The sequence below is a fragment of the Acomys minous genome (genome assembly GCF_964271855.1).
Source record: "Acomys minous genome assembly, chromosome: 16".
In the NCBI taxonomy this organism is placed as follows: domain Eukaryota; kingdom Metazoa; phylum Chordata; class Mammalia; order Rodentia; family Muridae; genus Acomys; species Acomys minous.
The window spans coordinates 98430152-98453644 of record NC_140498.1 but is presented as its reverse complement, the minus strand read 5'-3'; the positions used below and the strand labels follow the sequence as shown (position 1 = coordinate 98453644).

Genomic DNA, 23493 nt, shown 5'->3' with positions numbered 1-23493 from the left:
TGTGGGGGGGGCAAGAGTCAATGTCCTCTTCAAAGTCACACTCTTAGCAACATCATTCCTTGACACTAGGGTCCACCCCTAAAACTTGGCTGTCACTCAGTTCCAGCACAGGATGGAGACCAAGGGTTTAACACACAGAACTTTGGGAGACATTTATTGAAACCACAACAGTCGTGCATGTTGATGGTACTTTACAATGCTCTGTGGCTTTCTTTGACCTTGAAAACTTTAGCTTTAAAAGTCTGGATCTTTCTTTATGATGGTAGCTGGTATTAGATTCACGGGAATAGGGGCTGGAGGGATGGCTCAGAGGTTAAGGGCACTGGCTGCTCTTCCAGAGATCCTGAGTTCAATTCCCAGCAACCACATGGTGGCTCACAACCATCTATGATGTGATCTGATGCCCTCTTCTGGTGTGTAGGCATGCAAGCAGAGAACTGTGGATGTAATTAATAAATAAATACATTTTTAAAAAAATTCATGGGAATAACACAAGGGAAGCAGGTCTTCTCCTTCTGACTCCAGGATTTGTTGTTTGTCCCTTCAGCTGATTTGAAACATCGGATGCGGTTGGAGAACACAGATATTTAAATTGTGAGTCACAACAGTAGCAAATTTACAGTTATGAAGTAGCAACAGAAATAACTGTATGGTTTGTGGCCACCACAACATGAGGAATTGTATTAAAGAGCTGCAGCATTAGGAATGTTAAGAACCACTGCGTTGAGGTATTATGGCAGACTTTGCGTGGGGAAACACACCATAATACTTGTCACCCTGGAAAGGAAATTCATTACAAACCAAAGTAAAAAGTGCAAACTGTCCAAGTTGATGAGCCAACAGTTCTTATTGGGGTCGATTGATTACAGGAATATGGGTGAGGGGTTGCTTGTAAGAATCAGTGATGACTCAACAGCTTCAACCCGGGAGCTTCTTGCTCAGCTTGAAGAAGCTGGCAGTCAGAAAAAAATCTCTTCTCCGCAGTTGGGTTGGTCAGGGTTTCCTCTCCCAGCAGTTGTTTACTCCTTTTATACTGCTAAGGAATGGTTTTGTCTTTATTTTTTTAATTTTTTTTTAAATTTTGGGGTTTTTTTGAGGCAGGGTTTCTCTGTGTAGCCCTAGCTGTCCTGGAACTCACTCTGTAGACCAGGCTGGCCTTGACCCGCCTCTGCCTCCCAAGTGCAGGGATTAAAGGCATGCCCCAACATCGTGAAGCAGGGAATGGTTCTTAAAAGTCCTAAAAGTTATTGTTTTCCTCAACATGTCACCTTTTGTTCTGCCACAAAACAGAACAAAAGAATTCCTTATTTTGGTTTATGGTTTCAAATATTGTATATCTATTTTTTAGAAAGATTTTTTTATTTATTATGTATACAGTGTTCTGCCCTCATGCCAGAAGAGAGCACTAGATCTCATAGATGGCTGTGAGCCACCATGTGGTTGTTGGGAATTGAACTCAGGACCTTTGGAAGAACAGCCAGTGCTCTTAACCTCTGAGCAATCTCTCCAGCCCCTGTATATGTTTTTTAAAAATTCATTTATTTATATTTATACAGTACTCTGCGTGCAAGTGAGTCAGAAGAGGGTACCGGGACTCATTATAGGTAGTCGTGAGCCACCATGTGGGTGCTGGGAATTGAACTCAGGACCTTTGGAAGAACTGCCAGTGCTCTTAACCTCAAGCCATCTCTCCAGCTCCTGTATATCTGTTTTATGCATATTGAAACATTGCGGGGCTGGCAGAGACTCATAGAGCTCACCAGAAACAAAATATTCAGAGACCCATGAAACTGGTAGTTCCTTCTTGAGGAAGCACAAGCAGCAGACATTCTCTGGGAGAGAGGAAACTCTTCAGTGAGGACGGCTGCAAGCTGTTCAGGGCACTCCAGTGATGCAATTTCCGTGAGTTACCTCCTGTGATGGCGTAAGCTTTTCAGTAATGTAGCTACCTGAGTGTCATAGCTCAACTCTGACACCCACGTTTGACTGAGATGGGACGCAGTTGGTCCTGGCTAGCCCCTGTTGATGACTGGCTTCTCACTCTGTACTTTAATTCTTGTTTTTGTTTGCTTTTTGAGACAGGGTTTCTCTGTGCAGCCTTGGTTGTCCTGGACTCACTTTGTAGACCAGGCTAGCCTCGAACTCACAGACATCCATCTACCTCTGCATCCCGAGTGCTGGGATTAAAGGTGTGCACCACCACGCCTGGCTTGTACTTTAATTTGTAAGCTGCCAGGCTGATTGCAGTGAGAAACCCAAAGGGAAAGGAAAAGGGAGGGAGCCAGCAGCTGATGTCTTCTGACTTCCTGAGGCCTGAAGCTGGAAGCCTCTAGCAGAGAAAAACCCTTGTTTCTGTTGATCACAGCAGGGAACTGAAAAGGGAACAGAACCCTGGGCCTCCAAACTGAAAGTCTGATGCTTTACCAACTAAACTACCCTGTTGCAGGATTTTTGATCCCATTGTGATCCCTGAGATTGTGAACTGTAAAAACCTGTGTTTTGCTTAGCATGGTTGAGCCTTAGGTCACATCTTTAATCTAAGAGCTTTCTGTACACAGGATTTAATAAAGTTAACCCTAGGTCAAGAGGCTAAGCAAGAAACCAGCTGTCAGGGATGAACGAGTAGGAGGGACTTTGAGTTGAAGGGTATTTAAGACAGCGTGTAGATTTAATCCCAGCACTTGTGAGGCAGAGGCAGGTGGTCTCTGTGAGTTCGAGGCCAGCCTGGTGTACAAAGAGTCCAGGACAGCCAAGGCTACACAGAGAAACTCTGTCTCAAAAAAACAAAACAAACAAACAAGCAAAGACAACATGTAGAAGTAGAAGAGCTCTTTTGCTCTTGAGCTCTTGGGCTTTTAGCTTTTAGCTCTTTAGTGCCTCAGCTCCTTGGCCTTTGGCTTTTTGAGCTAGCAAGCCATCAGCCTTGAGCTTTTTGGCCTTTTCGTTTTGGGCTGTCAGTTGAGCTAGTGAGCCATTTGGGCCTTTTCGATCTTATGTGAGCTGAGTAGGAAGCTCAGCTGGGGCCTTTCTTTGTCTCTCTGAGATTGCAGGTTTTCACCCCAGCATCTGGCTCCTGAGTCTTTATTGGTAAAATAGAACATTTGGAATTTTCATCTAAAACAACTCTACCCAGGTTCTTCCATGATCCTGCAGCCAGAGCTATTTTCTCTGGATAATGCTTCTTGCTGACTCGAAACAGGTTGTTAAAAAAAGCTGGAGGAAATTTTTCTGGCTCTTTGACTCAGAGCACAAATCTACCAGTCTGCTAGGGGCTCTGAGCTTATTAACTCTTTGTGAGCTGGTGAAAAGGAAGAAGGAAAAAGAAAATCCTCATTCATTCACATATACACATTCATTCAGTGAGTGAGACAAGGGAACTCCCATAGACATCACACATGCACATACGTACAGATGTACAGAGGTGCAGGTATACAGATATATACGTATTTACATATATCTATTTACATACAAACATATACACGTACACAGACAACACATTTTGGGTGGTGGATAGAGCAAGCTCAAGTGAGTACGCTCTACCACATGCCCCCCAAACACCACACACACACACACACACACACACACACACACACACACACACACATACCATACACACACACACCATACACACCACACACACACACACACCATACACACACACACCATACACACACACACACACACCATACACACACACACCATACACACCACACACACACACACCATACACACACACACACACACACCACACACACACACACACACACACACACCATACACACACACACCATACACACACACACCATACACACCACACACACACACACACACCATACACACACACACACACACCACACACACACACCATACACACACACCATACACACCACACACACACACACCACATACCACACACACACACACACACACACACACACACACACACACCATACACACCATACACACACACACACACCACATACCACACACCACACATATACACATATAACACACACACACACACTTTATTCTTTGTTTTTAGTCCTTCTATACCATATAATACAAAGTCCTTACATCATCAGAAAAATGACCATAAAAGAAAATAACACAAAAACAGACAGAATGTAGTTCCATCAGGACTATAGATTACTTGTGCCTGTCTAAGCATTAACTATTTATGTCTCCATTCTACACTTGACTGTATGTTAGGAACAGTAGTATTTCATGACGTGGTTTAAGGTTAACAGGGCCCAAGGGATTACAGCTGGGTTATTGTTTACACATCTTTCCATTAAGGCTGCATCTAATCAGTTATCACTCAGGTATCTATGAGTTCATTGAAAGTTTAAGGAAATGATTTTTATTTGTCCTAGTGCACACTGAGACCTGACCTAGAGGAAAGTTTACCTTGGTCATAAATCTGCCTCAAGACCATCTTCTCCCTAATGCAGTTTCTGTGTCAGTGACAAGTGAAGAATCGCAGACTTCCTGGCAGCGTTTGCTATTCTGCAGGAGAGTTTAAAATTATTAGAATCAAATCAGGCATCCTATAACATCATTATCAGGAATTATAAAATCATCAATTCGTCTAAGCACAGGCAGTGAGGATTTCTATAGGCCATGCCAGATATGTGAGAGACGCAGCAATGACAAGATAGGAAAAGCAGGTCCGCAGCGGGAAGCGACTCAGCGACAGAGTCCCTGGGCCTCGCCTCACCAGGGCTCACCCGCTGTAGCCATGTGAAAAATGGTGGGCTGCCTCCAGGAAGCTTACTTGCTTGCCTCAGGCCCTTTCTGCATGGCTGGCTCCTGGCACCTGAGTCACCCTACTTTCTCTAAATAGCTCCTTCAACCATGTTTCCATAAGTAACCCCAATAAATTCATTAGTTACCAAGCTACAACTAAGTGGAATCATTTTTTTTTTAATCATGTAGTCATATTGATGGAAATTTGTGATGGCAGATGGGTTTCTTTTTTTGAGGTGGCATCCTTCTGTAGTCCAGGGTAGGCTCAGACTTGTGATCCTGTTGTCTCTGCCTTCTTAGCACTGAAATGATGGTCATCCACCATTAATCCCAAACATGAATTGATTTTTGATAAAGGTATGGAAATAATTCACAAAAGAAATGACAATATTGCCAAAAATACTATTGGAAAAATTAGAGATTCTGCAACAACATCAACAAATGAAGCTCACTGTCTGGCCTTATGGTTGCTGACTGGGCAGCCTGCCCTGGGCTCTGCTGTCTGAAGTTGTCTTTGCAGCAGCGCAGGCAGCATGAGGATCCTCCTTGCCCCACGACCACAATAGCTGCAGTTCTCAGGAGCCTTGTTGAAGCCAGGGATTACAAGCATGCACCCCCACACACAGCCATCCAGGTTTGACGTTTTTATGCCTTGTATCATCAAGAAAGTTCTGCTGCATGTATACTTGTCCGTAAAGTAAGTTCAAGGATAGCCAGAGATACATGGTGAGACTCTGTCTCAAAGTCTTGTACTATTTCCATCTAGTTTTAAAGTATCCGACATTCCTTTGACAGAACGGCTAACTTTGTTTGGAAAGATGTTTCTACATCCATTTCAGGTCATAGTGCAATGCTATACGAACAGCACTGTTCTTCTCAGAAGCTATTTAAAATCTTATTAGCAGTTTCCTGAGATGGGAAAGCAGCTTGAGAATGTCTTTTGTAATCTTCATATGACTGCAAAAATCTGAAATTGTGACCACAATTGATTGCAGCCTCAAGAAACAGGCATTTCCTGTTCAGTTGGGAAATTCAGAGGGTGAGGCAGATGGCAACACCCTGGGGCCCAGCTCAATTATGTTAACTGATAAGTCAGATAATAAAGGCTGTTACAGAGGACAGTTTGATCTGGACTGAGTTGTATTTTGAATTGACTGTTTCCCAGGTGAGTGAGCAATCTTACCACCCAGGATCGAAACACACTACCTCGCTAATATTGGTGAGTGGTAAGACTGCTTTCCCAGCTTATCCCTTGCAATCAGCTAAGGCAATCAGGCCTTAGATGATAAAAAGCAACCAAACAAACAAACAAAAAACCCAACAAAAATCAGCTTTCCCTTTACTCACAAAGGGATTTCTTGGTCTTTTGTCTTATCTATTTCATGAGGCATTTTAAAGACCTTTGTAAGATCACATCTTTTAAAAGGAGACACTGGGCCTAGTGTCTAAAATATATAGAGAATTCTTACAGTTCAGTGTTAAAAACAAAATACTCTTAAAAGAAACCTGACTTAATAGAGGACTGCATTAAATCAGTTTTGATTTTGACTTTGAAGAGCATGCTGTGCTCTTAATTGATGAGCCATCTCTCTAGCCCTATAATACTTTTATAGCTTTATTTTTGTGATGCTGAAAAGTAAATCTAGGTCCTCGTGAATCTGGGTAAGTCCTCTATTACTGATATATACCCCAACCTGGAAAATAATAGGTGTTTGTTTGGATGAGGCACGTGACCTCCACACACACACTGGTGGCAAAAATGTAAAATAAGAGAGCCACAGGCTAAAAGTTGGTGGCTCTTTAAAAAATTAGAAGTAAGTAGCTGATAATTCCACTCCTTAGGCAGATATCCCAAATAATTGAAAATAGTGTTCAAACAAAAGTTGCATATTAATTAATGTTTACATAAGCACTACGAATAATAGACAAAGGTAGAAATAAGCCCACCAAAAATGCACAATTAAATGTATATATTTAGTTGTATCAGGTTTAAAAGAAGTAAATTTGACAAATGTATGACCCTCAGTGATACAAAAGGATAAATTTGAAATAATTTCATTTATTTGAGGTATCTAAAATGATCAAAATTGAAGAGTTAGAAGACTAATACTTCCCAAGGGAAGAAGGGAATGGGAGAAGAAAGTCAGTCTTTTGTAGATTCTGAGTCCAGTTTGGAAGCTTAAAAGCTATGGGAATGGATGGATCAATGTGATATGAGCTTAATACCATGGAACTTTGCACTTGAAAACAGTGATTTCTGTTATAACTATTTTACAAATTATATATATATATATATATATATATATATATATGTGTGTCTGTGCATGTGTGTATTTGCATACATATATGTATATGCATATATCAGGCATGGTGAAACATGCCTTTAATCCTAGCAGGAGCGAGAGGCAGGTGAGTTCCAAGCCAACCTGGTCTACATTGTATGTTCCAGGCCAGCCAGAAATACACAATCTACCAAGCAGAGCACAGAGTTTTAAGGGCACCATTAAATTTTTTTGTAATTTTTTTTGATACAATGGATGGATATACTTTACAGGATACTGCAGACAGATTTTCAACATATTTTTGTTGAACTGTTCGGCTCATTTAACTTGTTTATCTTATGAAATATTACTATTCTGTGGCCTACTTGTTAAAGGCAGAACTCACTATCAATTTATTAATCAAATATAAATTACCATCTGAAAGAAAGCCCTTGGGTTTTTTTGTTTGTTTGTTTTGTATTTGTTTTATTTTGTTTCTTTGAAACAGGGTTCCATGCAACCCAGATTGGTCTTGAACTTTTGGTTCTCCTGTCTCTAAGCTCCTAAATGCTGAGATATAAACAGATTTTTATAACTACATCCTGTAAAACCTCTTATTTTATGGTCTAATTAAAATAAATGTGGTATTCTGACAGGAGAGTTGACAAGGGCCGGTGTAGTGGATGTGAGCATGTGTTTGTTTTGATCCCACGTGTGGGATGTGAAACCAACTTGTGTGAGGGTGTGCGGTGTTTGTCTGCAGGAAACAGACTTGTGAGAGGACACGTGGTCTATGTCCAGCTAGAAAAGGCACTGCCTCTTGTGGAGCATGACCTTTGCCACCCGACAAACATCCTAGTATGGACTCTGAGAGGATGTGGGGCCACTGCTGACCAATAGCCTTGACCCTAAAATGGATATCAGACCTGTATGGTGAGATCAGTGGCCCATAATAAAAGAAAACTTGCAGGCATTTGAACAACTGGTAGCAGCCGGAGGCCCACCATGTAGGAGAGTTTACCAGCCCATGGAATTCCCCTGTGTTTGTTGTAAAAAAAAGAAATCACCGGGCATGGTGGTGGACATCTTTAATCCCAGCACTTGAGAGGCAGAGGAAGGTGGATTGCTGTGAGTTCGAGGCCAGCCTGGTCTACAAAGTGAGTCCAGGACAGCCAAGGCTACACAGAGAAACCCTGTCTCAAAAAACAAAGCAAACAAACAAACAAATCAGGAAAATGGAGTATAGTAACGGATTTAATAGCAGTGACTAGAGTAATTCAACCAATGGATCCTTTACAGCCCAGAATCCCTTTACTTTATTTGTTACCTCTGTCATGACCTATAATAGTAATTGACTTAAAAGTTTTTTTTCCACAATACTCTTGCATGAGCAGGATAGAAAGGTTTGTTTTCTCAGTACCTACTCTGAAAAATAATGATAATATTGGAAGTTACTTCCACAAGGAATTTTTATTTATGTATTTATTTTTAATTTAAATTTACTTTTATTAATTTATTCAGATTACAACTTAATTGTTATCCCATCACGTGTATCCTCCCATTCCTCCCTCCTTCCTGCTTTCACCCTATTCCCCTCCTCTAGGTCTAAGACTGAGGGGGACCTCCTCCCCCACTATATGGTCATAGGCTATCAAGTCTCATCTTGGTAGCCTGCTTATTCTTTCTTTGAGTGCCGTCAGGCCTCCCCACCAAGGGGAGGTGGTCAAATATGGAGCACCAGAGTTCATGTCAACTTGAGTCTGGTGCCTTAGACCACTCGGCCATCCTGACACCCCCACAAGGAATTTTAAATAGTGCAGCTTTATGTCAATACTTTGTATAACAATGGTTAGAAATAATTCATAGACAATTTCCTTAATCTATCATTTACTATCACATGGGTAATATTTTATTGGCTGAATCTGATGCAGATACTTTAGAGAAAATGTTTAAGGAAACATAAAGAATTCTGTCATGCTGGGGGTTACAGATTCCTCCACAACAAAGCAAAACAAAACAAACAAAAACCCCACCCCACCCCCAAATAAAACAAAAAAGTCCAAGTTACCTATTACCTATTGGGCTAGGATTAAAGGCGTGAGCCAACACACCTGGCCTGGGCACCATTTCTTAACAAAAAAAAATTCAGTCACAAAAGGTATAGATCCATAGAGACAAGTTACAAACTTAGTGATTTTCAAAAATTAATGGGAGATATTAACTGGTTGAGGCCTACAATTAGATTAGCTACTTATGAGTTAAGTAACTTGTTTCAAACATTACAGAGAGATTCAGGTTTAAACAGTCTAAGCTACCTAATGTCTGAAGTGAAAAAGAGTTAATTCTGGTAAAACAAAGACTACATGATACATATGTGGATAAAATTGATCCTAAACTTGTTGTATTTTGGTTATTTTGCCTTCAACTCTTTCTTATGTTAGGTTCATTATGTAAAGGGAAGATAATATTATGGAATGGATTTTCCTAGCACATAAACAAAGTAAAAAGTTGAAGACATACATAGAAAAATATTTTTGAATTAATTATTAAAGGTAGGATAAGACTGTGTCAGCTGTCAGGAACAGACCTGGCTGAAATTGTAGTGCCTCTTACTAATGCTGAGATTATGTTATTGTGGGTAATCAATGAAGATTAGCAAAGAGCCTGTAGTAACTGCTTGGGAGAAATTAATAACAAATACCCCAAAAGCAAACATATATAGTTTATAAAAAGAACTAATAGGATTCTTCCTCGTATTCTAAAGAGAATACCAATTCCAGAGGCATCAACAGTCTATACTGATGCAAACAAGAGGGAAATGGCAGGTTATACGTCAGACAAAGTAACCAAGGTGACCAAAAGCCTGTATACCTCAGTTCGAAAATCAAAATTGTATGCAGTCCTTAGGGTGCTATTAGATCTTCCTGAATCTCTTAATATAGTTACTGATCTCAATATGCAGAAAGAGTGGTTTTGCTTACAGAAACTGCTGGATTTATTCCTGATAAGTCAGAACTGATTTTGTTATTTATGGAAATGCAGCTGGCCATCAGAAATAGAAACTATCCATTATATGTTACTCATATTTGGTCTCATACAGGTTTACCAGGTCCATTGGCACAAGGAAATGAGGAAATTGACCAATTACTAAGAGGAAAAGGGTTGGAAGCCTCAAAATTTCATGAACTGCATCTTGTGAGGCATGGTCTTTGCCATCGGATAAACATCCTAGCATCAACTCTGAGAGGATATGTATTGCTTCCCGCCGTTTGGCTGTTCGTTGCTCTGCTTAACGATATTCCTAGAGAGAAATGCTCCAGAGAATGCGTTCAGATTCTGGGTTCCAGCTGCTGCAGTCGCAGTCACCTTTGCTGAATTGCTGGTTTGCTGTTTAACAGGTCTGTGGAATCCTGACAAGGAAAAGTGGAATTGCTCCAAGAAACTGAATCTAAAAAGGTCTACTTCTCCTGTTTTCCCATTAACATCTTTTCTCTCCTGTCTAGGGTAGGTGCGTTGGAAGGGAGGTGTAGCATTAAAGAACCCCAAATAAAGTAGCTTTGGGAAGGTTCAAAGCCTACAGGCCAGTCTCACATTAGACAAAATTATGCTCTTTGGGGCAATGCTTTCTCTTTGGTGGTGTTCCTGACTGGCACTTGAAATGATGAGACATTAGTGTGTGCTCCATCATTAAGACAATAAATGACAGGAGGTATTATTGAACTGTCAGAAGAGTCACTGAGATGTGGGAGAGGAAAACTTTTAGGACACCTCTTGGGGCCAATTTGACTATAGGAAAGAATACACTCTAGGGCAGAATTTCTTAACCTATGAGTCACAGCTCCTTTGGGGGGGGTCACACATCAGACATCCTGCATATTAGATATTTACTTTATAACTCATAACAGTAGCAAAGTTATGGTTGTGAATTAGCAACAAAATAACTTTATGGTCGAGGGTCACCACAACATGAGAAACTGTATTAAAGGTTGCAGCATTAGGAAGGTCGAGAACCACTGCTCTAGGGAAAAGGCTTAATAATTTGTTATTTGCAAGCTATTCAGGGCCATGTGAACTCTGAGAAACCACCTACCTATTCCCAGGAAAATATATACTCTAGATGCAACACCAAACCTGTTGGTTCCTTGAGTTCATAGTGTTGGACCAAGATCGAGTGAGTTACAGAGTGCATTGCTGCTGGTTGTTGTAACACACACCTGTAAACCCAGCACTTGGGAGGAAGAAGCAAGAGGATTGCCACGAGTCCCAAGTCAGTCTGCAATACATAGTGAAGTCTGTTTCACACAAAGAAAGAAAAAGAAAAAAGCACAGTGCTAAGATAAATTACAAACTTAGGGGCTGGAGAGATGGCTCAGAGGTTAAGAGCACTGCCTGCTCTTCCAAAGGTCCTGAGTTCAATTCCCAGCAACCACATGGTGGCTCACAACCATCTACAATGAGATCTGGTGTCCTCTTCTGGCCTGCAGGTGTTACATGCAGGTAAAACACTGTATAAATAATAAATAAATCTTTTTTTTAAAAATTACAAACTTAGGAATAAGCTAAAGATGTCATTCATTTCGATCAATGTCACATTAGAAGATGATTTTCTAACAGTCCATTTAAATATCTTTAGAGAACTGTTATGAGTATTTTTGACATTCTATTATTTATTAGGCCTGGGTATTTAACACCCATAAACGTTTGAAGTTAGGCAAAACTGATGAGTTCATTGTCTTTGGTATAAAAACTTAGGTGATAAATTCTACAGTTTAACTAGGACTGCATCTAATATCACAGCTGTTTATTAGAATTTGAATCTTGGCCTGAGGTGTCACTCAATGGTAGAGCACATAACTTACATGTGAGTGCCTGTGTGTTCAACCCATGGCAGCACAGACTCCACTCAGTCCAGCTCTTCAGCTCTTCCACGTTGTGTGCACTGACGCTAACAATCTTAGTTCTCTCTTTAAGCCATATTTATGGGTTCCTGTGTTTTCTGTTTTTGTGGAGTCAGGCTCTCACTACATAGCTCTGGCTGTCCTGGAACTCACAATATAGACCAGGTTGGTTTTGGAATCACAGAGATCTGGTTGCTAGGATTAAAGGCGTGAGCCAACACACCTGGCCTGGGCAGCATTTCTTAACCTATGGGTCACAACTCCTTTTGGGGTGGGAGGATCACATATGTTAGTAAGATAAATTTAGAGTAGGCATCTGCTTAGTCTTTTCCTAAGCATTTTTCTACCAAGATGTAATTCTGTAAACGTTAAAGGCAAATCTTACACCAAGTGCACAGAAGGTGCAAGCAAGAGGAAGGTGACACTGAGGGCCACCAGGGAAAGATCTGGTGGGAAAGATACCCGAGGCGAGTGTTAGTGTAACAGGAGCTGTTGCCATTTGGGAGAGAGAAGAGAAAAGGAGGATGTGAAGTGAGGAAGAATCCCAGGGCGAGGGAACAACGTGACATGGTATAGACGGTGTCAAGTGAGGCTGAGCTATGGGAGTAAGTCAAGGCCTAAGCTTCACAGGTCACAATAATTAGCAGTATCATCATCCTGAATGAGGCACAGATGTGACACAATAAGATACCTTCACGTTTTAGGGAGACCTGTCTTGTCTGAGGAGCACATGTTTGTTTGGGCATGGATCTCCAAGGTGAGACACTATGTAGGGAAGGAGGCCATGGATCAAGGCAGAGCTGCAATGAAGAGCAGGCACAGAATGATTTGTAATAAATAGGACACGGCGGTTGCTTGGATGTAGTAGGAGTGGGAAAAGGAGGGTAGGAGGCGAGAGATACACGTAAGGTCTGGTGAATCATCATGAGGCGGGTGGCTGGGATAGAGGAGGGGTTGGCCTACATTAAGAACAGCTCCTGCCTTGGGTGTAGAGATGGTATCACCCGTATTGTAAATAATGCAGGGACAGCAAAAGATGAGAAACTGGGGTGATAGCAAGAAACTTTTTACACAGTTCACACACCATTAGAGAATTCACTCTTTGCATACCTGGGCAACCTGAACTTCTATCTTTCCTTTCTTTTGATACAGGGTCTCAGTATGTAGCCTTGATGGTCCTGGAACCCCCTGACTTGACCAGGATGGCCTGGACTTGCCTCTGCCTCCACAGTACTGGAATTAAAGTCATGTACCACCTGTCCCAACATATCTTTTCTTATATAATGCTAATTCACGCACTCTGGGTGTCTCCCCAGACCTCTTTTTTTTCTCCCCAGACCTTTTATGCTGTTGTTTTTAAATGAACATCTTTCTATGGTTTCACACCTCTCAAAAATAAGAACTATAAGCATTACTTTCTACACCATGCCCTACATATTCTCCAAGATATTAATCAGTGTTCTGAGACTAAGAATGGGAAATTACAAGTAAATTTGGGAAATAATGATACACATACACACACACACACACACACACACACACACACACACACACACACAAGACTTGTGGAAATCTAATAAGAAATAATTTTCATTTCATTTTTCTTAACCTGAAGTTATTTTCCACCAGAAGATGCATGTTTTTTCTTGTGTATCTTTTTTTATTAATATGAATTTAAGCCATGAGTCAATACAAGCCACTCCTGGATCAAACATGATAATATTTGTTAGTGAGAATCCTTACTTTTCTAAGTTTGTAAGGTGCTAAATTGTGTAAAATCCCTGGTGTCCACTTGAATCAGTACACAATTAATCAATTCCTGTGGTTTAACTGTCATACAATAAACAATCTCTTAAAATTTACTTAATTAAGGGCTGGCGAGATGGCTCAGAGGGAAGGGGTATTTATTTCAGGCCTGAATGCCTGAGTTTAATACTAAGGTCTCATGTGGTGAAAGAGTAAACAATTCCCACACACGAGCTGTGGCACATTTGCGTCCACACATAGGTAAAACTTCGTGCCCAGAAACAAATGTAACTTTAAAATACTTTATTTAAAAAAGAAGTAAGAGGCGAGGCCTGGTAGTATAGATCTTTAATTACCGGACTCAGGTAGGTAGGTGTCTGTGGATTCAAGGCCAGCCTTGTATCCATCCACTAAGGGCTACTTAGTAAATTCTGTCTCCAAAAGCAAGCAAGCAAGCAAGCAAACAAACAAACAAAACAGTATTTCTGCAGAGATTGCTCAATGATTATGAGCTCCACACTGCTCTTGCAAAGGATTTGAGTTTGGTGGCCAAGACTGGAGTTTGGTTCCCAGCTCCCATGCTGGCTGGATCACAACTTCCTGTGATTCTACCTCCAGGGTTTCTGCTACTTTTTAATGGACTGTGTGATCACCCACATGCACCATACATTCACATAATAACACTAAGACTCATGTACATAAAGAAAAGTAGAATAATCAAGCTGGGGGTTGTGGCTTAAAGGTAGAATGCTTGATGAGTCCTGTACCCCAGTTATTCACATGAAGGCACCAGACATGGTTATATATACTTTTATGTGTATAAATGTTTTCCCTGCAAAAACCTGTGAGTGGTGTGTGTGTGTGTGTGTGTGTGTGTGTGTGTGTACAGGCTGAGCCCTACAGAGTGTGTTTAATCCCCAAAACTGGAGTTGTAGACAATTGTGTGTTACTACACAAGTGCTGGGAACAGAAGCTCCTCTGCAAGAGGAGCAAGTGCTTTTAGCCCTGAGCCATCCCTCCAGTCCTCAGGATTACATTCTAAAACGTTGCAACTTAATGTGGACTTTTACAGACTGGAATTTAATCGAGGAATATCTAAAAGACAAGAGGTACAAGCTAGCATTTTAAGCAAATGGTATTAGATGTTTTTTGTATATGTATGGAGAATCAGAATCAGAATCAGAATCAGAATCAACAAAACGGGGGTAAACACGTAGGAAAACTTTGGCTCAATCAAAGAATATTGAGAAGGCAGCCCATCTCCTTTCCCCCCCCCCCCCAGGAGTCATTTTGAGACTGTAGCCAAGTTAGGTTTCTGTTTACTATAAAACTTGAGTTTCTGTTTCTCAGAGCTGGGATACACCCTACCCCAGTGACGGTAGAATGTACTGTAAATCCCTCCCTTCCCAGAGTCTCCAGTTCTTGGGAATGCTCCATGCCCATTGCTCCATGGCTTTCCTTAATTGTCTGGTCTCACTTCTGTAACTGGTTTGCATACAGGCAAATCCCCCACCATATGGTTTTGACCTATATAAAGGGCTTGGGAAGTTGGCTTGGGGGCTGGTGTTATGAACTCCAAATTAGGGGGAGACAGCTGCTGATTCGGCTGGAATGTGTGCACAAATAAAGCTTGCTTTAATTTGGCCATACTTTGAATGGGTGGTATTTCTCCTTGAGTCTGTGAGATTAGCAGTGCGATTTACAAAAATTACAGTTATCTGTAAATGTACCTGGCTTGTTTTTTTGTTTGTTTTTTTGTTTGTTTGTTTTGTTTGTTTCCAAGACAGGGTCTGTCTGTGTTGCCTTGGCTGTCCTGGACTCATTTTATAGACCAGGCTGCCCTCAAACTCACATCGGTCCACCAGCCTCTGCCTCCCAAATGCTGGGATTAAAGGCGTGCGCCACCACGCCCAGCCTTTACCTGGCTTGTTTAACATATCATCTCCAGTTATATTTAACAGTTAAGAACAAAGTCCTATGTGGTGGCTTAAACCCACATCGAGCACATACGAAGGCTGAGGCAGGATCATCATTATGTATTTAAGGCCAACCTGGGCTGTATATGCAAAGGGCTGAGGACAATATGCGCGCGCGCGCGCGTGTGTGTGTGTGTGTGTGTGTGTGTGTGTGTGTGTGTTTTACTGGGGATTGAGCCTAGAACCTAGTCAATACCAGGTAAGTGCTCTAACGCCGAGCCGTTAGTTTACCCTGTGGAATTATCTGTTAATCAGAGCAAGGTTGCAGACTTCTGAAAACCTCTTTATTGCAGAACATGTCCCCATTGCAGGATTCCAGATCCAGGGGCTGTATGTCAGGTTGTCATGTGTGTGTGTGTGTGTGTGTGTGTGTGTGTGTGTGTGTGTGTGCGCGCGCGCGTGTGTGTGTTGTTTTTTTGAGACAGGGTTGTCCTGGGTTCGCTTTGAAGACCAGGCTGGCCTTGAACTCACAGCTGTCTGCCTGCCTCTGCCTCCCTGAATGTTCGGATTACAGGCGTGCGCCACCATACCTGGCTAGGTTGTCTATTTTTTTCCCCCGAGACAGGGTTTCTCTGTGTAGCCTTGGCTGTTTTGTACTCGCTTTGTAGACCAGGCTGGCCTCGAACTCAGAGCGACCCCCCTGCCTCTGCCTGGGATTAAAGGCGTGCACCACCACGCCTGGCTAGGTTGTCTATTTTTATAACTATTATTAATTGTCGTTTACTTGTGGGGCTGGAAAGAGCTTAGTTCCTTCGGTGCCTGAGGACACAAGTCAGATCCTTAACACGCACATAAAAAGGTGAGATGGCGGCCCGTTGGAACCCCAGCCCTGGGTAGGAAGAGACAGGCGATCCCTGGGTCTCACCGGCCAGGGGAGCCGGATCAGGAAAGCCTCGGGTCCTTCCAGTTCCGGGAGAAGGCGAGAGGCTTGGCGTCCCCAGGCGATGACGTGTTTTTGGTGCGCCGCGCAGACCGGGGCGGAGCTTGTTTGAGCTACTGGGGACCGGTGGGCGTTCTCGGCGGGACCCGCCTTTGCTTACCGCTCTGGGCCGGTCGCCGTCCGCACAACTGTTCCGGTGCCGCTGACGAGCGCTCGCCGCCCGTGCCGGGCCCCGCGTTCGCGGCCGCCGCGGTGTAGCTGAGGGCCCTGCTCGCTCCCTGCGCGGCTCCGGCCTCTGCGTCCCCCGCTGGCGCCGCCGCCGCCGCCGCCTCCTGAGCGGCAGGCCGCTGCGGACCGCGGAGCCCATGAAGCCGCGGGCCCCGCCGCCGCCGTCGCGGCGTCGCCGGTGCCTTGGGGCGGCCCGAACCTGCCTGGGCATGACGGCGGCATGAGTACGGACGGGGAGTCGCCGGAGGAGCCGGGGTGGAAGGCGGTGGCCTCACCCAAGGCGGCGTCAGCCATGCCCGAGAAGCGCGGGAGCGCTCAGGCCGCCAGCGGCAGCTGGGTGAGTTTTGACTGGTTTCGGGAGAGGATTCTGGAATTTCGGCCTTTTTAGAGGAGCCGGGTTCATTGAGAAGGTGGCTTTACCTAGTCCAAGCTCTAGGAGATGTGGTTATTGACTTAAGAGCCGCCAGACATCACAGGGCAATAATTATAAGTGATTTGCGTATCTCACAGTTGTCCATTCTCTGTCGCTTGACAATCTTCTGGGTGTAGGTCTTGTCCAAAGCAACTTAGACAATGGACAGGGAGTTCTTAAAACCGTCATTTGGTCCTGTTTCCTGAATAGCCTACTGGGGTGCTGGACGGAGGTAGAAGTGGGTGGCGCCCTCTTCTCTGATCCTTTCTCCTCTGGGCTGCCAGAGAGAGGTGGTGTACTGTGAGGAAACTGATGATCTCTGCACCCAAAAGAGTAAGTTCCGCGACACACGAGATGATTTTGATAGCATAGGAAGCCTTATTTACATTGACCTGTATTTGCAATACAGGTCGTATCAGTGCCACCTTGGTTGGGAAATTAAGCACAGGGAATGTCAATTCTTCAGTCCTAAGTGAAAAAGGATTTTTTGGGGGAAGGGTCTACTTAGGACCAGAAACATAAACTGTTGCATTGAGTAGAGAACAAACTCTTACCGCTATGGGAACGTGTGTTCAGTGAGAAAATAGGAATTTAAAGGAAGACATACGCGGCCATCCTTCTTGGTTTGCAAGCTTGCATATTTAATTTCTGTTAAGGAATACTAAGTGGTTACAAGTGAGGATTTGAGTATGTGACCTTACCTTTGTTAAAGTTGGTAGGGGGGAGAATTAGAAGCAGGATGCAGACTGAAATTGTCGGTCAAAATTCATACATGCAGAAATATTGCGGTAAAGAACAACTGTAGTATTTAGTGAGGCCTTACTGGGTACAGAATTGCAGCAGTCCTCACAAGTCTGCAAGGTACAAAGCTTTAGAGTTCTGTGTGCATTCTTGTGGGTCATTTCCTTGGTGTTTTGGACCCAGACTAGAGCTGATTTCTAGTTTTTATTCTACCAGAGTTCTGCCACTCACTGCCTGATCTGTAAAATGAGTGTGTGTTGAAGAAGTGGGTGTGCCCGAGTTTGTGCCATGTTTTCAAAGCTAAGGCTTTTCCAAAGCTTACCTTGTAGGATGAGTTCTGTAAAATTGGTTTTTCTTATTAAGTAGGTAACACTTCCCCCTCCCCCCCCCTCTCTGTTTTTCAGGAGGCAGCGTTTCTCTGTGTAGCCTTGTCTGTCATTTTGTAGACCAGGCTGACCTTGAACTCACAGAGATCCACATGTCTCTGCCTCCCAAGTACTGGGATGACAGATGTGGGCAGCCACCACCCAGCTCTTCCTACTCTTAAAACGAAACTAAATCACCCGTTCCCCTTGTGTCTTCCACCAGAGGGCAGACAGCAATTACTAACTAGTGGACAGGCCAGTAGCCTGGGCAATGTTTTCCTTCATCCCTTCCCATACTTTCAACGTTGCATAGATGTGTACAGATTTTAGTTTCTTGTGTTCTTCTTTGTATCCCCAGGGTTCAGTTCCTTTTCTGCCCCTGTCTCTTGAGACCCTGTTGCCACCAGTCTACCCTCCTCCAGGTTGCTGGTCAGTGAGATGAGCGTGCTAATTGGTAGCGCCATGTCCCCATATTCTCCCCAACTGGGTCCCATTGGCATACAGAAGAAGTAAACTGCCAGGGGGACGCATCTTAGCACTGCCCGTGCTTGGAATTCCAGTTTCCATCTTTTACTTATGTTTCTTTGGGTGAGTTATATAACCTCTCCAAATAGTAGTGTGTACCTCATAGGGTGTGAGACTTGCTGCAGCCTGGCACCTGATATTCCCTAAATAAATATTTGGGGGATATTCTTGGTATTTCTTGCATGTGTGATTTTTTTTTTAAAGTTTATAATGTATTTGTATATACATGTTTATGTACGTGCATATGTATGGTCCAGCCAGAGGTCAGTGTAGGCTGTCTTTTCTCTATTTCTTTCTACCTGTTAAGAATTCATTTTAGGGGGCTGGAGAGATGGCTCAGTGGTTAAGAGCACTGACTGCTCTTCCAGAGGTCATGAGTTCAATTCCCAGCAACCACATGGTGGCTCACAACCATCTATAATGTGATCTGATGTGCATTGTATACATAATAAATAAATCTTTAAAAAAAATTTTATTTTATATATGTAGTGTATATGTATAATGTATGTGTGGGGGTTTAGGAGCACCCCTTATGTTTTGAGACAAAAGCTCTCTCAACTTGGAGATTACAGATTTATCAGACTAGCTGGCCAGTAAGTCTCAAGGATCCTTCTGTCTCTTCCCCGCATTTTACTTATATGCTTGAGATCCGGACTCAGATCCTTTTGCTTGCATGTTAGGTGTTTACTGAATGAGCCCCCTTCCCAGCCCATGTGTGAAGTTTGAACGGTCATATTACATATGTGAGCCCTTACCATTATAAAAATATTCAGTTCTTTCCCACTTTATAATTTAGAAAGGAACCAGACCCCAATCTAAAACCACTATACTTAAAGGAGGAACTTTTGTGGGATATTTATTCAAAGAAACCTAGACTCCATTTATTCTTAACCTATCTTTGCATCCTAATGCTCATCTAATTTTGGACAAAGGTAAATAAATTCCTCCCAATCATTCTTCATCTTTGGGAATAGTAGACACAGTCATGTGTACCACATGCGTGCCTGGTCACTGCAGAGGTAGAGGAAGGCACTGGGTTCCCTGGAGCTTGAGATATGGATGGTTGGACACTACCATGTGGGTGCTGGGAACCAGATCAGAGTCCTCAGGAACAGCAGTACATGCTCTTAACAGCTCGAGCCATCTCTCCAGCCCTGTTGTGCAGTTAGTTATTCTCGAGCATCTAATGTTTTCTTTGCACTAAATCATCAACGTAAGTTGTATAGTGTAATAATTCAAGGTATCCATGGAGTGGACGTTAAGAACCCAAGACTTGGATTTCAGTGAAGAGCACTGATGAGGAGGTTCACACAGTCAGCATTGTTCTAGTGGCATTGGATGTTCCTTGAGATGGCTCAGTAGGAAGAGTGCTTGCTGCCCAAGCACGTAGGCCTGAGCACACATTCTCATCTCTCAGGCATTGACAATTATAAAGTCAAAATAGGAATTAATAGAAATAAATTATGTAGTATCAGACATTCAGACAGGGCTATTACACAGAGAAACCCTATCTCATTCATATATATATATATATATATATATATTATGATAATACAATATAAATGCTATATAAATAATAGCTATATCTTATTATTTAGGGAGTAATGTTGAGAAGAATTTCTGAATTTCTAGTTTGAATATTTTCAAGCCATAGTTGAGTCTGTGGATGGATGTGGAACTTACAAATTACAACAGATTTATAGAACTTTATTTCCCATAGCTATTTTAAAATTTTTAGATTACAAAACTTGAAATCCATGTGTTGGAGAGATGGCTAAGAGCACTGTCTGCTCTTCCAGAGGTCCTGAGTTCAATTCCCAGCAACCACATGGTGGCTCACAAACGTCTATAATGGGATCTGATGCCCTCTTCTGGACTACAGGTGTACATGCAGGCAGAGCACTGTATATATAATAATAAATAAATATTTTAAAAAAGAATAGTTTAAAAAAAGCTTGCAATCATATAATATTTGAAGTTCTGAGGACAGTCCTTTTTAATAATTAATATAGGCTCCTTCAAGAGACCATAACATTTTATCTGTTACTAGTAAAATATTTCTACCCTCCTATATCCTTACAAATAATAACGTTTTATCTCATAAAATGCATATGATTTATTGAAGTGGTTATGTTGTCTGTCTGTTAGTGTTAGCCACCCTGTGGAGAAAGAAAGAGTGTGGTGGCAGGACGGACAGATAGCTAGTGACTGCATGCTATGAAAGTGACAGCATCTCTCTTGTCGTCCGTGCTGGTGAGGTTAGGATTTACTGTGTCCTTGGATCATAAGGTTGGGAACCATGTCGGGAACAACGATCTTTTTCAACAGACAGGTCAGAGTAAGAAAAGTCAATGCCCCAGTTAATCTGAACTTTTCAGGTTATATTGAGAAAGAGCTAGAAGCATCCTTGGGAACAGACCTTCTGTCCAAAACACAGTAATCAGGCACTTAGTGTAGGAAAGGAGGGTGCATGCTAGGTGAAAATCTGAATTTTGTTTATTTGAGAAGCTAGCAAGTGTTGATTCTGGTCAGTTCTTGCTCAGTCTTATGGGGTGCAGGCTGCCTGGCACTTGTCTATGCTGATTCTATTTGTAGATAATCAAACTTACGAGGAAAGCAGTGTGCTGTAACTGATAGGAGCACACACACTCTGGAGATGTGTGACCGAGGAAGGCAGTGTGCTGTAACTGATAGGACACACACAGTTTGGAGACGTGTGACCATCATGATTAAAGATGGTCATTTACTGTTTTATATCTGAGTTTTCTCATGAAGATAATTGCTTCCATCTCATAGGTTACAGCGAGGATAATATAATTTCATACATTACATGATTTAGTTAGGCCAGGTCTGTTGTTGCTATTGTTATGGGGTAATTTTTGTCTGGTTTTGCATAGTGCCTATCATAATATTTTCACTAGCCTTTATTTCTTGCTCTTCAGTGAGTATATTTGCATGTGTAACTTTATATTCCAGGGTGTGAGAGCTGGGATTATTTCTTCCATTGTACATCATTGATTCTAGCTAATATTAATAGTTAGTCACTTGCATGTGACTATTTTTACTGTTAAAGAAAGATGGTAGAGAAGGAGTGTTCCAGAGTTAGTTCTTGGTGTTATGGTTTGTTGAAGCTGTTGGTTGGTGGCAAGTGGTTGGTTTGAAAAGTTCTGAAGAGTGATTAGAAGTATTTAATGAATGTATAATCTATCCAACATAATAAGAACATCTACCCTAATGCAATGCTGAGAAAACACTTGTAGTAGTGCTAATTAATCTAGATAGATAACAAGTAAAGTTTCTTTTCCTGCTTGTGTTTCTGTGAATCTTTGTGGCTATTTTCAGTTAGAATATATTTATGTATTTTTTAATGTTGGAAGTACGGTACCGTTACTTTACCATAGTCCTGGGATTTTCCAGCCTCTTAATGTCCTTTCTTCCCTCTTTTTATTGGAAACTTGAAGTTCAGAACTTTGGTAACTTTGCCAACATAATGCTGCAGTCTGGGACAAAGCCAAGGAATGTCAGCATCTTCCAAACGTAATGCATTTGGAATGTGGGTGTTGGAGAGGCCATGTGCATGAGTTGAATTGTTAGACATACAATAAGTGGCATAAGTAAATAGGCCAGTCAAAGATACAAATACTAGGGGGCTGGAGAGATGGCTCAGAAGTTAAGAGCACTGACTGCTCTTCCAAAGGTCCTGAGTTCAATTCCCAGCAACCACATGGTGGCTGACAGCCATCTCTTCTGGCCTGCAGGCAGAATGCTGTGTACATAATAAATAAATAAATCTTTTAAAAAATACGAATACTAATGTATAACAGAGAAAGGAGATTGATTTGAATCTCCTGGCTGTGGATGTGGCTTGGTGCATAGAGTCCTGCCTAGCATACCAGCAGTCCTGAGATAGGATGACAGTGACACTCAGGGGCAGGAGCTCAGGCCAGAGGAGCAGGACTTGAAACCCCAACGCAGTGGTTCGAAACCTTCTTAATGCTGCAGCGCTTTAACACAGTCCTCATGTTGCTGTGACCCCAGCCGTAAAATTATTTTCATTGCTACTTCAAACTGTAATTATTACTACTATTATGAATCATAACATAAATATCTGTGTTCTCTGATGGTCTGGGGGGGGGGGGTTCAACCCTCAAAGCATTTCCACCCACACATTTAGAACCACTGTATTAGGGAAATTTTTTCCCCTCCTGGAAAGCAGTTGTTTCAGTTTACAAAACCTGCAGCTAATGTAGTCAAAAGTGACCATTCCCAACTGGAAGTAGAATTAGCAGGACTTTAGTACTGTAAGCCACGCTGTGCTGGCTTTGGGGATATGAAAGATAGCAGAGTGCGCTTGTCCTGGGTTCTTCCTCCATAGTTACAGAGAGCTGCTGAGGCCAGGCATCTGTGCTGCAAGGAGCCGTACCCTGGCAGGCCATTGAGGGAAGTTGGGCAAGAAGCCTGCGTTACAGTGGAGACATTGAGATGTTGGAGATCCCTGAGGTATGAGACCTCTGCCAAGAAGAGTCACGTAGATGGAGTGGAGCCAGCCCGAGAGAGAGATTGTAGGTAGCAAAGGTGGAGGGGCTGGGCCATCTAAGCTTCTTGAAACCGGTGTCAGTTAAAGACATGGTCTGCAGGGTGTGCTGATGTCTGCTGGCTTTGGGGCCTTACTTTGTTCCTGTCTTTCAGAAGGAATCGTACATTCTACACCATTG

The 23493-nt window shown here is 42.5% G+C and overlaps 1 protein-coding gene across 2 annotated transcripts in view; it reads left to right on the top strand.

Annotated features, from left to right (window-relative positions):
- Nucleotides 1–16620: 16620 nt before the first annotated feature.
- Nucleotides 16621–23493, top strand: part of LOC311585656 (hippocampus abundant transcript-like protein 1) — a 40302-nt gene continuing 33429 nt past the window's right edge. For both annotated transcript variants that reach the window (XM_084761110.1, XM_084761109.1), the window contains exon 1: nt 16621–17072. In XM_084761110.1, the coding sequence (XP_084617236.1) occupies nt 16956–17072 (117 nt within the window). In that variant the 5' untranslated portion in view covers nt 16621–16955. The remainder of the gene's footprint in view (nt 17073–23493) is intronic.